At 42.3% G+C, this 18,177-nt stretch overlaps 2 protein-coding genes across 2 annotated transcripts in view; one reads left to right on the top strand and one right to left on the bottom strand.

Annotated features, from left to right (window-relative positions):
- Nucleotides 1–251: 251 nt before the first annotated feature.
- On the bottom strand, nucleotides 252–9,325 carry dmtn (dematin actin binding protein). Its single transcript, XM_085357870.1, has 16 exons — nucleotides 9,040–9,325; nucleotides 8,237–8,285; nucleotides 7,811–7,891; nucleotides 7,236–7,379; nucleotides 6,467–6,523; nucleotides 4,676–4,784; nucleotides 4,179–4,223; nucleotides 3,964–4,098; nucleotides 3,750–3,850; nucleotides 3,563–3,668; nucleotides 3,414–3,469; nucleotides 2,890–2,935; nucleotides 2,626–2,633; nucleotides 1,460–1,525; nucleotides 935–1,015; nucleotides 252–667 (listed from the first exon to the last, which is right to left on the bottom strand). The coding sequence occupies exons 2-16, from the start codon at nucleotides 8,243–8,245 to the stop codon at nucleotides 554–556; spliced, it is 1,158 nt and encodes a 385-aa protein (XP_085213996.1). The 5' UTR covers nucleotides 8,246–8,285; nucleotides 9,040–9,325; the 3' UTR covers nucleotides 252–553.
- A 5,870-nt stretch (nucleotides 9,326–15,195) lies between these two features.
- Nucleotides 15,196–18,177, top strand: part of pbdc1 (polysaccharide biosynthesis domain containing 1) — an 11,885-nt gene continuing 8,903 nt past the window's right edge. Inside the window, exon 1 of the mRNA XM_085357869.1 lies at nucleotides 15,196–15,234. Coding sequence (XP_085213995.1) covers nucleotides 15,205–15,234 — 30 coding nt within the window. The 5' untranslated portion in view covers nucleotides 15,196–15,204. The remainder of the gene's footprint in view (nucleotides 15,235–18,177) is intronic.

The following is an 18,177-nucleotide window of genomic DNA, read 5'->3' as shown; positions in this document are numbered from 1 at the left end:
CTGTTCTTTCCACAAATCCTTACGAGGTGTCCATAATGACTTTCCTAGACCTAGAAATGATTGGGAAAGCTGTAAGAGGTCATTTTCATTTTTACTATCACACTAATAATCCCATCTAACTGTCTAACTACAAGGATGAAAGTGAAGCAGCTTCATGTTAGCGTAACACCTGAAGATGGCGTGAAATCTGAGGGACCCGCAGCAGGTCCCTGACATGGATCAGACCCGGAGCTGGGAATAATCCACGTGAGGAGACAGAGCTACAGAGATTACATGTGATGAAGATGATGAAGATAATGTGGTGACCTGTAAGCAGTGGTGATTATATGCGCGGCACAGGTAATCAGTGTATCGATTAAGGTTAGTCGCAGTAAAAGGTTAACCAGGACTGGTCTGCTCCTCGGCGAGCTTTCAGGAGCACGGTTAGTAAGATGGAGGACGTATCGGAGTGAGGTGATTGGCTCTGTGTGTGTCTGCTGATTGGATATTTTATTTGAACCCCTCCTACTTTAAAACCTTCATCAAGTATTTGTTGGGATGAGGTCACTTCCTGTTAGAAAAGCGAGGCTTTCTTCTTCAGTTCATTTCGTTTCCACAGCGAGAGGCGCTCAAACTCGGCCATCGGCATCCCGAACACCTGCTCAAACTCCTCCTGGGACAGGTGCCGCTGACAGGGAGGAGAAGAAGAAGAAGTTAAAACCTCCAGTGAAGCAGTCGTGCTTCAGCGACGCTCAGACTGGGAGGACTGGAACCAGTCCCACCTCTAAAAAAGTTTATGTAAACCAGTTCTAAAGTTAAACTGGGACGCGCAAACAAGTCTGACTTCAAACAGTCAAATTGGGAAACCAGAGAAACCAGTGCTACCACAGAGAAGCTTCAACTGGGACACTGAGAAGGAAGACAGAAAATGACTACCCAGCACAGCGTCCCTCACCTCAAGCCGAGTGCGGTCCACGCCTGGAGGCAGCTTACAGCGCCCTCTGTGGGTCACAACCAGTGTCTCATAGGAGTAGATCTGAAATACACAGCATGCCATCAGCTGGAGGGAGTACTCGGATACTACACTGCAAAGTACACATCAGTGTAACGAGCCAGTAGTACCTGAGTTAGGGGTATTACAATGATATCAGAGACAGTACCAGTCAGATCTGATCAGCTGATTGTTTGCGTCAACTGATTATAAAAATTTAGACAAAATTCAGAAGTAAAATCAGTAATCGAAGTGATTAAAAAGGGTCTAATTTTGTTCCTGTACTTCACAGAGCAGCTTTGCATGATTCACAGTTCAACATAATCCTCCTTTATCTGATCGGAAATGCCTTGTTTTAACTCCTCCCCTTTTAAGTCAGCTCTCTTCTGATTGGCTCCCAATCACAAAGAGCAGCTTAAAGATAAATATGTTTTATTTTGAACTGTGAATCATGCAGAGCTACTCTACCAGAGACTGGGAGCGCCTCACCTTCTGCTCCAGGATGCTCGGCAGAGAGTTTCCTCGGTCCATGCGCTCCCTGCGAGTGTCACCGTTCTGCACACACACATTTAAAATGCTCAGACTGATTTAACACGACACATGAAAGCAACACGTTAATCTGACGCTTCTGTCAGCACAAGTCAGGAAGACTGTTTCTAAATTCTGGATTTCTCCATCTCTGGCCTGGAGCGTTCCAGACAGCCGGTGACAGGAAATGAAGCCAGTGGTATCTTTACTGAAGCGTTCCTTCATGGAAAACACGGAAGTTTTCTACAGTCCAACACGTTAAAGCTCGAGCCCAACAGTCTCTGTGAACATCAGCTGGATCGTGACATGTGGGCCATCAAAGCCCTCCTGCTCCTGATGGTCTGCGCCACATCTGCCTCATAGTGCTGTTTGGATTTATCCTCAGCAGCTGCAGCAGCTGCAGCGTCTGCATCACAGAACAGCGTCTGTGGCCCTGAGAGCTCAAATGCAATGCGACTTCAGAAAACATAGCAAATAATAAAATATCGCAAAATCTCACAATATGAAGCAGACCGTGATGAAAAGCTGCAACGGTGACAGTAAACAAGCCAAGGATTGGTTGGAGCTGATTGAGGGAGAGATGCTATTCTAATCACATGATTCATGTACTGTACATGTATGTTTGCTATTACTGGTTCACCTGAATCACCTCTGTTGTGTTTTTGCTTTTTTCAATTTGCTGGTGTTTTGACCTCTCTGGGCCTCCTTACAAACTGTCTATCAAAGAGACAAAGACTTAATGAGAGTGTTCTATAAGAAATAATCCAACAATAACAGACCAGTGAGGCTTTAGAGAGGCGTGAGACTGCAGGAAATACGAGGGTGGGGTTAGTCGCCCTGCTGTGAAGTGTCTGATTGGTCCACAATTCACAGTCACACAGTGACCAGTGGTGTGCTAAAGTGGTAAAGAGGAGCTGATTCTTTATGTCGAGGTATGCAAAGCTGCAGGAACCTAAATTCAACCGTTGACTTCCAGGTGCCAAACCTGCAGTTCCTCTGACGACCACCAGAGGCTCCAACAGCGAGTCAGTGCTCCTTTATAACAGCTGTGGGGGCGGGGCCAGTAATGTGCTCAGGTGTGTCAGGGCTGTGCCGGTTAAACAGGTCATGCACACAGACATGCTTACCTGAGCAGCTGAAAGATAGAAGACACAACAGGAAGAGCAGAGGTTAGTACCGAGTGATGTCACTCAGGTGTGTCAGGCACAGTTCATCAGCACACTCACAGGTGACTCGTTTCTACAAACTCTGGTTGTTTTTGTTTCATGTGATGTGCGTTAGGCTCATGTGACCAATCGTCTGTGAGAGCTGCACGCTCAGAAGGAACTCATTAAACCAGCAGCGCCGCTCTTTTTTCTGATGTCATGAAAAAGGTGAGCGAGGACTCATACCTGGCCGTCCTTTATCGCCATCTGTGGAAAACTCTGCCGACTGCATCTGCAACACACAACCAGTTCTTTTGAGCGTTAACTTTACGCCATGGGCGGTTAAAGATGGGCGGAGCCACTGTGGCATCACCTCCATCGGTGCAACGACTTATCAGCCAATTCTTCACACCAAAACTTCACACCAAAGCTAATCCTCCATTTTGAAACATCGTGGGACTGAGATTTAATTTTATACAAGTTTGACCCAACAAACACAAACAGCTGTTTCATACACGTCTACAGGAAAGAAGTGTTTCTGCAGCCACAGCTGTCGCCCCCTGCTGGCTGCTCAGGAAGAAAAAATGCTTCATTTGTCCAGAAGCTCCGCCCATGTTTGTTGGTGTTGTAAACACTTCAAACCAGATTCCAGTTTTAACTATTCATTTACTACAGTGAGATTAAAAAAAAGTCACTTAAAGTGAGCCTAAGTCCGGTTTAACTCCAGTTTCGGGGTCTCACTCTGCACCATGTCAGGTGTGAGCACTTACTCGTGTCAGGCCTGATCCTGAGCGTGATGGAGACTTGGAGGCACCTGCTGACAAACCTGCAGGGAGAAGTGGACAGAGAGACGTCAGAGGAGCGCTCCGTGGTGAAAGTGGGGAATGTGAAGGCGGTGGCTGTGTGCGAGCACTCTTACTGCCGTGCATGTGCGTTCTGTCGGGCAATGACTGCGTCTTCCTCCTGAAGTGGACGGCTTTCTCCTTCTCCTCCTTCAGGATCAGACGGCCCAGGTTGGACTTGATCTGAGTGGCCACAAAACCGCGGGTCAGATGACGCTTTTAGTCAAAATGTGAATCTGGAAAGAGGGGGCGACGGTCACAAACCTTCTCCAGCTCCTGTTCCTGTAGCGTCTTCGCTTCTTCTGTGAGGTCCTCAAACTCGTCTTCCTCCTGCAGCTCCTTCTTCTTCTTCCGCCACTCAATCTCTGCGGGGTTCAGCCTCAGAGTTACCAATGACCTCACAGCACAGGTGTGTGTGTGTGTGCGCACATGTGTGTGTGTGTGTGTGCGCACATGTGTGTGTGTTGGTGTGTGCTACCCATGGTGGCCAGTGAGGGTGGGCAGGGCCAGTACTCAGTCTCAATCTTGGAAGGCTGGTTGGGATCTGGCGGCTGGGCTGCAGGAAACTTTGCTGACTGGATGACGCCGCTGCCCTCGCCGTGTTTGTGAGCATCTGTGGAGACAGCATGAAGTTGCTGAGTGATGAAGCAGTGACAGACACACACACAGTGAGGAAGAGGAGGAAGAGCTCACCCTGTTTGTAGATAGGAGGCTTCCTGTAAATGTTGGTCCCATTATCTGAAAAAATGCATAAAAACTTTTTTGTACGGTTTCTCCAATGTCAACCTCTGTAGATTTTATTTTATTGTTTATTCTATTTAATTTTTAAAATACACACACACACACACACACACACACACACACACACACACACACACACACACACACACACGTAGATATACACATTTAGTAATGCGCATACACTCTTATATTGTACATATATTTATTCATATAACTCTGGGTAAACCATTCTTATATTTTGCTTGTTCTTATGTTATTGTATTTTTGCACACCTCTGTTGCTTGTGAAGCTCGCACACAAGAATTAGTACCTGCACATGTGATGTGACAGTAAAAGTGATTTGATTTGAGCGCACAAACTCAGACACACGGCCGCTTTGCCTTCAGGGTTGAGAAAGGTTTTAGGATTAATGAGTCCTGACAGCCCTCAGGTGTGTGTGTGTGTGTTACCTGGTCGGTGGAAATGCTGCAGGCTCGTACTGATCTTGCGTCCAGCCTGCAGCTGCAGCGTGGATCCTCCAGGAGAACCGCTCTCACTTTCTGCCCTGCGCCCCTTCACCTGGAAGCAAACAGAGTCTTTTAACCTGACAGGTGAGCTCAGACCAATCAGTGAGTCAGAACGTCAGCATGGGTCACGCGATTGACCGTGAGAACTTTGTCTAAATCAAAGAGGCCCATAAAACAAAGCTGCTGCGTGGCCTCTTTGGCTGACAGGTGGCTGTAGTGTGTTTTCCTTTGGTGGATGATGTAATCCAGCTCGTCCAGCTCATGTTCTTGTTCACACAAAAACTGGACAGGTTCATTATGATCCCGTATAAACTTTTAAGGATTACCAGTAATTTAATTGGGGTGCAGGGGGCACTGAAATTAACTCAAAATAAAGGAACTTTAAATAATTATATTAAATTTGTTAATTTTCATTGTTTTTGCTTTTTCACTGACCTGACAACAAATCACCATCATTTACAGAAACACTGTGGACGATGTCCTTAAGTCATAACATTTAAATAATTTCAAAGAAGGTAAAAAGAAAGACTATATTTAAAAATTTTCCAATGTGATTTAATGAGCTGGATTTGCTTTAAGTTTTAATAATTTAATTGTCATCTACTATGATTGTATTTATCATTCTTAACTCAAAACCTTTTTTTAAACCAATGTCTTGACTTTACTTCCCAGCTCACACTTTTTTATATAATTGTTTTCTGTATGAATAAAAATTAAAGTCCTAAATATAAACATATTGCATGTTTGACATGCAATGCATCATAAATAAACTTACAAAACAAGTATTTTAATGCAAGTATAGGACAAAGTTTGAAAACTGTAGTCCAGGTGCAAGTTTTTTATTGTCTTAAGTTTATCAGTTCTAGTTTTCTTCTTAGAATAACTTTTCTTTATTACATTTTTTTTCTTAATTTTGAATCCGGCCTGGGATCAGGGTAATCCTGATATTTTGGAAGTCATCCTGATCCTGTTCCAGTGTTTTGAACAACACAAACTGAAGGTTTAATCCAGATAAAAAAGCTGGACTGGATTACTTGATCTTATCCGAACATGTAATCCTGTTTTTCCTTTAAACAACACGATTTCACTTTTGACCAACTGGACCTGTGGAACATGTTTGTGCTGTAAATCTTAATTAAAGTTAAAAAAGGACCCAAACTGAGTGATTTCTGCACAGATGTCCCGTCCTTTAAATCTGGACAGAAACGGAGCTCCTATTTTGTTTTGCCCTTCGCGCTCTGACTGAGGGGAGTTTCCAGCCGTCTGAACAGAGGTCCTTCTGTTCCCCGGCTAGCGAGTGTCATGGTTTCAACACTGCGGTGAAGACAAAGCTGCGATTAAAAGCTGGACGAGAACAAGTACAAACCACTGTTTTCCTAAAAAGCCGAGGTCGCGAACCACTTGAGGTTTCAGAAAGGTCAATGAATGCTGTGGCACCAAGAAATGAACCACCAATCAAAGCTTGTGTTTGAGTCTTATCGACCACAGATGCAGGTCTACTCAGTGTCACAGGGTCAGGTTAACTCGTGGGCGGGGCTTTGTTCCAGACTCCAGGTCACCGGACCAGAGCATTAAAGAAAAGCCTGGCCTGAATGAACAAGTGGAAAATGTAAGCACTGCCACTTCATTAAAAACAGTTTATATCCCCGTGGCCTGAAGGTGTAGAAGAAACCGGGATGGAAATGAATAATGGAGCTGGGTTATTACCACCAGCATGGACTGATGAGGGCTTACCTCAGGAGACATGGTTGGAGACAAGGCTGGAGACGTGGATGGAGGAGACAGAGATCTCTGCAGAGAACACAGATATGAACAGTCATCATAGATGCTGCAGGAATTTAATAAAGTCCAACAGCTGCAGGCATCAAACACGCCTCAGGATTACATTAGTGTCAGTAATGACCTGTTAACACACACCTCTGTGTGCTCTCTCTCTCTCACACACACACACACACACACACACACACACACACACACACACACACACACACACACACACACACACAGATTTTTTCAGCTGATATTCTTTTAATAAATGTGCACTCAATAATATAGAAAAAACCCTGTATATTATGAAGAAAATTAAAGTTAAAATCAAAAAACTTAAAGCATATCTATGAAATATGATCATTAAAAAGTAAAAGTTTCATCTGATCTTCCTTTAAGGATTATTCCAGATTATTCCTTTCCTCTGACTTTAAATATGATGTCAGGATTTTAATGAGCGCCATCGAGGGGAAACAGGAAGTGATGTGACTCCAGTTTTTTTAATAATATTTATGAGAAAAGTGTTAAATTGGCAGGAGAAGCTGAAATGGAAACTGTCTGTTCTGATTTTGTCGGCTGTCCCTGAACGCTGCTGTATCAGTGCTGTCAGTCGGGGTCAGAGGTCAGCTCACTTGACAAATGGACTAGCAGCAGTGTTTAAGTCAAATATTTCAATTTCAGGGTTGAAAAGTGAAGCAGTAATGTTCCTTAACTACTAAAGAATCCAAACCCGCACCTCTCTGCGTGGCGGGTCGAGCGGGGAGAAGCTCAGGTGGGGTTGGTAGGTCATCAGGTCCGGTCTCTCCACCTGCAGGATGGCTTTATCTCTGGGCAGTGCCGCCAGGTCTCTGTAGCCCACCACCTGGTCATTGACACGGGCCTGACAGAGGAAGTTCTTTATTTACCACGAGCACTCCAAGTATCATCACAAAGATTACTTAAAGATACAAATACAAGTACTCCATGTATAAAAGTGTTTAATTTCACTGGGTAGGATTACAACTGGTTAACAGCTCAACATAAAAATTCAACATTCAACATAAAAATAAAAGAAGAACTAAAAGAACTAAAATCATCTGATCAGAGCTCAAATTTCAACAAACAAAAAAATCGTACATGCAGAACTTTGACAGTAAACGCTGCCACCTTGTGGTGAAAGTCTGCATTTTGCAGAGGTTTTTACAAAAAGTACGTTTACTAAAAGTAGAAAATGTCAGTAAAATAAAGAAATGTGTTAAAATAATGTTTCCATGGATGAAACGAGTAAATAAACATCTGAACATCTGAACGTCTGAGCAGGTGTGACATTACCACAATGCCCGTCGCCGGAGACCCCGGGGTGCTCGGGCCCCTCGAGGACGGCAGGTTGACCGGAGTTACCCGTCCCTCCACCTGCCAAACAGCCAATCAGAAGAGACAATCAGGAAGTGAAAACAGTCCAGTTTATTGGCACCAGCTCAAAGAGCAGGTGAAAACCACAAACAAACCAGGAGGAGAAGAAGATCTGACTCGACAGCAACAACAGCTTGTTTCAGACAGATGATGGTCATGAAGGATTATTTTGAGCTGTGAATCATGCAAAGCTGCTGCAGTGACAATACATCCACTTTAAGGTGTAAATGAACTTTCAGAGTGACAGACTGCTCACTGAGCTGAAGTCTCAGTGTGAACCTCATTGTGCAGCAATATTTTAGGTGTAAGTGTGGTGATGATTAAGCTCCAGCAGTGACTCATTACCTTCTGCATAGCTGTGGACACGGAAGTCGCTCCGACCTGATTTAAGCAGCTGCAGAGGAAAAACAGAGAGAGGGTTAGTGAACGCATCAGCTGCTCCAACGAACGAGCTCGACTCATCTGATCCAGAATCAGAGGAAGAGCAATTTCTCTCACAGCACAGCCTCAGACATGATGTCAACTCGTTTCCTTCCTGAAACCACTAGAAACATCCAGGAAGAAACAGAACAGGAGGAAACAGAGAGAAGGAAACAGAACAGGAGGAAGGATGCAGGAAGAAGCATCGAGGCATTCTGGGGACTTTGTTTCATATCCTTTGTTTCCTTTACCATTGACATCCGATCAGCAGTTTTGAGACGATTTTTATTTTATTTTATTTTATTTTTTTTGTTTTTCAGAGTTTTGTCTGCATTTTTTTTAATTTTTTGTAGTTTTTAGTTCTTTATTTAATTTCTTTATTTCTTAATTTCTTTATTTTATTTCTTTATTTCTTTATTTGTCGTTGTTTTTTTTTAATCAAAAGTCTTTTAACCTTTAAGAGGCTTTTGTTGAAGTTTTTGGAAAAAAAATTCAAAACTAATTTAAAATGCAGTTTCTGTTTGTTTTTCCTTTGATTTTATTTTGGTAGATTAGCTTTGTTTTTATTCTTTTTTATTTTTACTGTTTCTCTTAATGTTATTAGATAAGATAAGATGACCTTTATTAGTCACACAGGTGGGAAATTTGTTTTGTTACAGCAAAAGTGCAAAGTTATGTAGCAGAAATTATTGTTTCATGCTTTTGTGATGTTTATTTTTTTGACTTACATTTCTCAGTTTGCTGTCTCCAGTAAGCTCTCTGATTGGCTGCGAAGAGTTTCAGGAAGAAGACGCAGACTTGTGGTGATGTTCGGGTTGCCGCGGTGACTTCAAGATACAGTAAAGTGAATATCTGAATCTTTGTGTTGATGCTGAAAGTCTGACAGTGATAAACGAGCTCGAGTGTATATGAAGGTGCTGCAGCTTTGTGAGGATGTGTGACAGCGTCCTGATGACGAGCGTTCAGCGTTAAAGGTGTTACTCACGGCTCAGACGGTGTTTGGAGCTGCTGAGGACGGACGACTGCTGGAGAGTCACAGCGAGGCTGTCAGAGGGGAGGGGGCACACCTTCTACCTAAACAACATGAGAGTTGGGGGAGGATATCCTCCATCCTTCCTCTGACCGTCCCCCACCACCTCCTTTCATCTTGTTGTCCTCCTCCCTTCCTCCCCCTCCCCTCTGCTGTTTATCAGCTTGCCCAGCCGGGCGACGCCCAGCCGCTGCTAACGGCTGCTGTGGTTACGCTTGTCCTCAGAGTCAGCAGAGCAGCTTCACCCTCCCCCCCCTCCATCGCTGTCCAACCATAAAATCTGACACCAGATCAGTGAGAGGAGAGCGCCCTCAGCTGAACCTGATCTGTGAACATGTGTGAGAGTCACAGTGACGGTTCTCCTCCAAACGTTACCCAGGAGCACGCTCAGATCCTCCCGCAGGAGGTCAAACAGTATAAACTCATCCAGCAGCTTTAATTTATCTTAAAGGCCGAGAAGAAACCTGCTGCAAACACCTGCTTCTGTTAACGAGCTCCTTAATTCAATTTATACAGCGCCAAATCAAAGCAATGGCTGCCTCAAAGAGCTACCGTGAGGTAAAAACACCAACAATCAGATGAACACCTATGATATACTTGCCGATGGTGAAAAGGAAAAACTCCCCTTTAACTGGATGAAACCAGGATCAGGGAGGAGGGCCCATCTACCATAACCCAGGGGAGGGGGGGGGGCCCTGAAGTTTAATGGTGGCCATGGCTTTGTTTTTTTTGTGGCCAGAATTTGTTTCTGTTTCTGCTCGTTTTTTGGTAATGATGGAGTCAGACCATGGGGTGAAGTCATCTCTGGTTGGACTTGATAAATCCCAGCTTGATCTTTTTTGGAGTACGTCTGTACCATTAGGAAGAAGGAATCTCTAAAGGAGAAACCAGCCTCCTTCAACTCAGTCAGCTGACCTCCGACTTGACCACCTGAAGCAACCTCAGACCTGCCCACACGGGCTGGTACAACAGGCCCAAGGCATAATGGGAGCATCGCTTCTTACCCTGCTGCCCCCCTCGCTCTGGAGCAGGGTAAATCTGGACCAGCCCATGTGACCTTCTCCCTGTAAACTCCTTGTTCTGATTGGCTACACTGTTGCTAATGATTTCCTGATTTTAAAAAAAAATCCAGTTTCAAACATTTCCGGTGACCTCAGAGATGATGGTTCACCTCTGCCCTTCCAGGGTTTTTAACACGTCTGATTTTAGCTTCAGTTTCTTCATCACTGTTTTCTTTGAACAATGCACGTAAGATCTCCTGGGGCCTCCTCTGTACCCAGGACATGCTGGAGAGATTGTGTCTCCAGATAAGCTGGAGGAGGTTGCCAGAGAGAGGGATGGTCTGGGTTTCTCTGCTTAGGCTGCTGCCTCAGCCATCCGGCCCCAGATAACACAGCATTAATAACATGAAGAATGATTTATCCTAAACTTTTAAGGTGGACTCAGTTTCCTGTTATCACTGTTTTTGGTGCTTTTATACATTTTAGTTGTTTTATTGTAATTTTATAACATTTGCTCTAATAACCACGTGAGGCCGCCTTGACTGTATCTTGAGTGTGTTTGCACAATAATGATGAAGGCCGTGTCTGAAGGATGGAGGACAGTGAGCAGCTGGAAGTGAAATGTTTAAACATGAAACATCTAAAAGCAGGCTGACTTTGATGAATTATTCTTTATTAATGTTTCCTGCTTTAGTTTCACTTCATTATGTTTTATGACATTTTATTCTTGCACTGAGCAGGTTCGGGGATTAGGTCGGTTTTTCCAGCAGGACTTGGATAGAAATCACTCGGTTTGGTAATGAGGAACTGTTGGGAGGATTTTTCACCACTGTGAAATTCAAAAAAAAAAAACAATCAAATACAAATGAAATAAGGACAATTAGGAGATACCACACACAGGCTCCAGGAGGGACGCCCTCTGGAGCGCTCTTTTTTATTTTTCAATAACAGGGATCATTTTTGGACATTTTATTGTTTTATTTCTGTAGCTCATGGTTTAAATCACTCTTCACTGCTTTTCTCTGCAGGAAGCTGAGGCTGCAGTTACAGCGGCTTGCTGAGTAAAAGTACTCGGTTACTTGACTGTGCTGAGTGTCTCTGAGGACTGACAGCAGGCCGAGTGCTCTGTGTGGCTGATAGTCTTATCACTAAGAGCTTTTATCTGCCATTAGCCCAAGCACACACACACTTAAACACACTTTACAGGCGCTGGGTGGATCCAGGCAGTGGCCTGCTTCACATTCACATCCCAGCAGCACACAGGCCGGAAACTCATAGACGGTCTGCAGCATGTCAGCCATGCTTTCACTGGTTTTCTGTTTGTTTTCTGTTAAAAAAAGTCCAAATGTGTCATCTGAACAGAAAACAAACAGAAAAATGACTCAAATAATGAATCAGATCATGAAAACAGCTGCAGACCAAATACAAGTCAAACGAGAAACACTGGAAGGTTTCTAACTGAGAAGCTACAGAAACACTCAGAAGGATCCACCACGGTGACTCTGTCAGAGGAGTCATCCCCACTCCGCCTCAGAGAACATCAGGTCTGACCCTGAACTCCAACCTGATTGGCAGATTCCAGGCACTGACTGAAAGCTTCTCCATCTAAAATCTGAGATCAGATTTTATTGGGAGCTCTTGGACTCATGATCGTAAACAACCAGAACCAATAAACCAATCAGCTGATGAATCAACAGCTCAAATCTAAGGAGCTAGGAGAAATCGACTGGAATTCTGTAAGTTTCCTGAAAATGTTTCAGCTCCCATCCCAGAAGCCTCTTCACTCCAACAGTTCAGTGATGATCAGTAAATGACTTCCAGAGACTGATCCAGCTTCCTGTTAGAGAGCATTTCACCGATTCTGACATTTTGTGGATTGAACTGATCGAGTTTCTCTGATCAATCACCGATAATAGAACTGATCAGTGCCAGAGCGTCGCAGCTGCTCTCAGAAGGTGTCCAGGATCTCTGAGAGCATGAGGAATGTTAGCGATGATGACGATTGGTCCTCAGCGGCAGGTGTTTGGGCTACGATTGGCGTTCTGGCTGCTTCAGCGCAGCCTTAAATGTCCCAGATGTTAGCTCTGCTTTGACATCATCACCACATCTGGCCCAAAGAGCAGCTGTTCTACTATCTCTTCAGACAGCCTCATGAATCCCTGACTGACTCAGCTCCGCCTCTAATGGGCCAGGTGTAACTTTCTGACCAACAGCTGAGCCATAAATACCAAACACACCTGCAGCTCCTCTTAATCTGTTTGGAGGTAAACACTGAGCTCCTCCTGCCTCCTCCAGGAGCAGCAGTAGCATTTTCATCATTCCCTCATGTTTTAGAGACTGAAGCAACTGCTGCTCCCCTCCTGGAGGAGGCTTTAAACCTCCTCATCATAATCATTTGTCTTTATTTTCTACATCTCACAGGACCCCCCCCCCCATCAAAACATCATACCGACAGATCTCCTTCCTCCTCTAAGAGGAGCAGAGCCGGTTGAGGCCCGAACACACACGCACACACACGCACACACACACACTGAACCTGAGACGCTGTTTTTTATTCCGAGCTGAGGTGCAGCGGAGGGATGAAGGAGCTCTGCGGTCATGTGGCCGATCTGAGGCTTCATTACACGGAGGAAGAGGAGGGTGAGGAGGAGACGAGTGCGTCTGCAGCGACGCGAGAAAAACAGAAAAGCGCACAGAGGGAGATCTTACCTCCGAGCAGGAGAATCAGGCTGACCGGAGATGAGAGGAGAGGAGGCGCTCCGTCCTCACAGCCCCGACAGGAGGAGGAGGAAGGGTGGAGGGAGGAGAAAAATGAGGATGTGGCGGCTGGCTGGTTTTAAAGCCCGGGCTGGGGGCTGCTGTGACCCCAGACGGAGGAGGAGGAGAAGGAGGAGGATGTTTTCCTGTTGCCCGGGTCGGTCCACTGTGGAGCTCCGCGGGGGGAGGAAACGTTTGTGACGTTCGCATTAAATAAAATCATAAATACGTAAAAACAGGAGCTCAGCACCGAGAAACCGAAGCTTCATGCTGCAACCAATCAGAAAGAGCCAGAAAAAAACACCAACCTCACCCGATTTACCAAAAAAGACACTAAACAAGAAACATTTACAGTGAACAGAGGGAACTCTTTATCTGATTAACACGGGAAAATATTACGTCTGATTACAAAAATGACAGCACAATGTACCACCCACTGTGGAAGCCCAAGTCTGCCAAAAAAGCAAAGCCACTCCCAAGTTTTTATTTATTTTATTATTTTTTATTTACAGAGGATATGGATTTTATTTATTTATTTACATCAGGTACATTTTTCAGATCAAATGTCCAAATGTTGGCCTGATGGTGTGAGATACTACCAGCACTGACAATAACAATAACATGTTAAATATCAGTGTTCATACATTACGTAATTATAGATTCATTTGAAAAACAATTAGACAAATTATTATTATTTTCTATAATTTGTAATATTTACACATACATAGACACATATCATAATACTTTATCATGTGATATAGTGACAGCCCTATTTTATAAAATTCTTATAACCACTTATACCTCACATCTTCAGAGTTGAGGAGTCAAATAACAGCATAATAATATTTTTAATCATCACAAAAAACTTAATTACATTTTAAAATAATTACAACATTTACACATTTTGAGATTAAATTGCGGTTTTAGGGGAAAAAAACCCATTTGGTTCAATGATATTACTTTTTTAATTTAAACAATTTTCATAAACTGTAAGGATATCCAAATTCTTAATTTTATAGCATAAAATGAAAATAACATAATAATAATAATTCAAAATTATGAGATCATGTGATCTGAGACTGAAACATTGAACGTTTTAAACCACGATTAAATCTCTTTGTCAATGTCTTTGTATTTTACTACTGTAATCATATTTTCAGTTCATTGGTCCTGTTTATGTCTGTTTACCATGATAATATTGTGATTTAACATAAATCCGTTTAAACGTTACTCTGAATAAAAACAAAACAAAAAAACAAGCTGTTTTGGACCTAGAAATGAAATTCATTCAGTTACCACAGGGGGGCAGCACAGACTGCAGACTGTATTGGTGAGTAATTGCTTCAGATTGATCACTGTTATTTTTTATTTTTTTTAAATGAAATAAATTAGATAAATAAAATATTTAATTAAATATTTTCACGTGTTCATTACATTTAGGAGCACAAGATAACACAAGATTACATATGAAGTAAATTCATAAAATATCAAAAATAAAAATTAGATCCATATAAAAATGAAAGCAAGCAGTAACAAACATAGTTATAAATGGAATTAATTTAGATATAAAGAAACAAAGACAGATTATAATTATAATTATTTATTTATTTTAACAAAAACATATATAAGCAATCATATAATTTCTAATCTCATTCATGGTTATTTTAAACAAAGACAGAAATGTTTAATATAACATTTACACAATGAATTTAATAAAGTAATTATCATATAATGTTATATACTTTTCATTCAGTTTTATTTGTTTAATTGTTATTGATTAAATTTAATAATTAAGTAAAAAATAACAATTCACTGTTTTTGGTTTTGAGGGCAGTAAATATTATTTTTTTCCTTTTGTCACTCATTTTTTTCATTTTACCCTCTTTGGACTTCTTTAAATTTAATTTATTTAAAAGTAAATAAAGATAATATGGCCCTTTAAATGTTGTGACGTGACACGGTGTTAAAGTTGAGATCAGAGATCGTAAAAAAAGGTGAAGAGTCACTGTTGATGCGTCGCTGGGACCCACGCAAGACACTGCGCATGCGTGAAGTCTCTGACAGTGGTCCATCTTGGCTTCGTAGACGATCTTCGGTTGGGAGACATGGCGTCAGACAACGGACTTGCCGCTCTGGTAAGACTTTAACTGTGAAAACCCGTGCGTGTGTGTTCGTGTATTGGTGCTGTTTGTGAACTGATATAACGGAGACGCTGAAATGAAGCAGAGATATGCGCGGTTTATCGACGCAGCTCGAGATGGTTAGCTAACAGATAAAGGTAGCTAGCTGAGAGAATCACACGTGCAGGGAGCGATGAGCTCTGACCTTTGACCTCTGTGTTCAGCTCGCTCACTGATAAAATGTTTTGTGTGATAAAAACTGTAGAGAGTGTTAGGGCTGCTCGCCACGTGCAACACTGCTCTGTGCGTAACGCCGTCACGTGGTAAGTGTGGGTTTGTTTATTCCGGAAGTAAGAGACTGATCACCTGATTTCTGTTTGTGTTTATGAACAAACAGCTGAATGTTTCAAAAAAAATATCTAAACTTAATGCACTTATTTTATTTTTATTAGCAGGAAGTTGATCAGAGGGTCGTGGTCACACAGGAAGTTTATCAATGTCAGGCTTTGTTTGAGTTGGCTCGTCTTATAAAACTACTGTGGTTATCAACTTTCTCTGTTAATATGGGCCCTCTGCATTCATTTGTGGCACAGAGAGGTAACATACGATTTGAACTGCAGTGAATGATTTTGTGTCTGAGCATGCTCAGTTGGACTGCTTGTTTCTAAGGTGATAGCTGCACATTAGAGCTCTGAGACTTTAAATGGAACCAGTTTAAAGCTTCCTGTCCCACAGCCTGACAAAGGAGACGTGGAAATCAGATCAGTGAATGAATGTGATTGGTGAAACAGGTATCCTCCATCAGAGTGCGACCTGCTGAGGTGTGATGATGAACGCAGGGGGTGGAGTTACTGTTTGAAGCCTTCTCTTCTTGCCTTTTTCAACGACATCGGCCTCTGTGACATCTGACTGCGCTGCCTGGTTATCGCCCAGGTCAAAGTCAGGACGTACAAAATAAAAATTCAGAGATTAAAAGTTAAAGCAAAAAATCAGAAGTGTGTGTGTATATATATATATATATATATATATATATTAGGGCTGGGCCTTATCATACCGTTCACGGTAATTCCGGTATAATGTTGGGCAACGATAAGAAAATGAAATATTGCGAGATAGAATATGGGTAAAAGGCGCATGCGCAGTGCCTTTGTTTTCATACGCACATGGCGGAAAAAGCACGGCAGCGAAAGCAGATCGTTGGATGAAACAGATAAACCAGAATTGGTTTGTAAAAATGCTGCAGCTTCTTTGGTGTGGAACTGGTTTGGCTTTTGTCCGTCAGATACACAACAAAGCACTATTTTTGGTAGCGCATGCTAGCGGGCCGTCGTTATTACCGTGTTTTTTGGAAAATACGGCACACTTAAAATTAAGTCTTTTCTGAAAATCGACAGTGCCCCTTATAATCCCGTGTGCCTTATGTATGAATTCTGGATGTGTTTACTGACCTCGAAACTATTTTATGTGGTACACGAAAATCTGTCAAATGTTTTAGTACGACTTTGCTAAGCTACGAACCCGCACCGGTTGATGGATTGTTGGAGCACTATGGCTATCATAGGCAGGAGCCTCGCGGAGTGGTACTATGCTTCAACATAATATTACCATATTGTGTGTGTATAACCTCTTTTTAAGTTTTGTGGATATTATACATGGTTATGCTTAGGATATGTCGGCCAATTTCCACTGAAAATGCCTTTTGGTTAAACTGTCAGCAAGGAATTTGCATTTGCACTGTTAAATTTTTATATAACTTCAATACACATAAAAAAAACAGCAGCTTGTTTAAGTGAAAATACATTGATTTTTAATTTTTTTTGCACAAATAAAGTTGTGGAGTTGTAAAGTATTTTGTCTAGTGTCAATTATATCGTTATCACAAACTTTCAAATGTATATCGTGATAAATATTATTGGTCATAACGACTAGCTGTAAAGTGTGTGTGTGTGTGTGTGTGTGTGTGTGTGTGTGTGTGTATATATATATTAGGGGTGCAACGATACACAAAATTCACGGTTCGGTTCGGTTCGATACTTTGGTGTCACGGTTCGATATTTTTTCGATACAAAAAAATGTTCATGCATTTTTAATTTGTCATTTATTAAAATTATAAATATATATTTTAACTCAAAAGTACAGTTTTTAAATTTAACCCTAACCCTTGTGCGTGTTTTTTATTTTGACAGCGAATGCGTACCTGCGGACCACTTATGTGCAGCCCTGGTTATTTAGCTCGTCATATCGCAGCCACAGAAATTCTTTTGTCCATGAAACCATAAAGCTGCACTTTCTTTTTGCCTTATAGTCTGATTTGTCATAACTTCTCCGTTTTGTGGTAAGCTTTTCTTTGGCTGTCACTTCTTCACCCTGACCTGTCTTATTTGGCTCAGCAGAACTGAAATGCTTTTACACACACACTCACATAAGCTCAGCGATTCTCTGCGCGATCAACCTCTCACATGTTTAAGCTGCGGGAGATTTCACTTGTCATGTTTGCATAGTAAGCTAACGATTAATAAGACGATGTCAGAGGAATTGGTGCACAAATTATCATCACTCACAGATCAGTGCTGTCGCGCTCTATACACAGTTCGCACGATTGCAAAGTGAAAGCAAAAAAACGAGCGCAAATTCAAACGAGACTTCAATATGTCACATATTGACAGTGGCTCACCGATGCCAATGACATAATTACCCAGCTACATTTCTGAAAGAATGCAAAAGCATTGACATATATTTTTCCTACAATAGCCCGACGGGCAGGGCAGAGATAGATTTTGGTAGCCCGACTGAAAAAATCGCTAGCTCCGGGACGTCGGGCTAGCGATATTGCAAGCCCTGTATCTGATTGAGGAATCACTCATCTTTGGAAAAGAGAGTTTATTACAGAGAGATGGCTCTTTCCAAAATAAAAGCTATACTATCCGCTTCTTCTGGACTATATTCTCAGCAGCATAA

The sequence above is a fragment of the Diplotaxodon limnothrissa genome, linkage group LG7 (assembly GCF_057381915.1).
Source record: "Diplotaxodon limnothrissa isolate DT_005_m linkage group LG7, D_limnothrissa_male_GT1.1, whole genome shotgun sequence".
In the NCBI taxonomy this organism is placed as follows: Eukaryota; Metazoa; Chordata; class Actinopteri; order Cichliformes; family Cichlidae; genus Diplotaxodon; species Diplotaxodon limnothrissa.
The sequence above is the reverse complement of the archived record's forward strand: the minus strand, read 5'-3'. Positions and strand labels throughout refer to the sequence as shown.

Coding starts and splice junctions, on each gene's coding strand:
- dmtn (XM_085357870.1), bottom strand. Junction 6,524..7,235: donor TCGACCCGCCACGCAGAGAG/GTGCGGGTTTGG, acceptor TGTTCTCTGCAG/AGATCTCTGTCTCCTCCATC. Junction 4,785..6,466: donor CTCCAACCATGTCTCCTGAG/GTAAGCCCTCAT, acceptor GTTTGCTTCCAG/GTGAAGGGGCGCAGGGCAGA.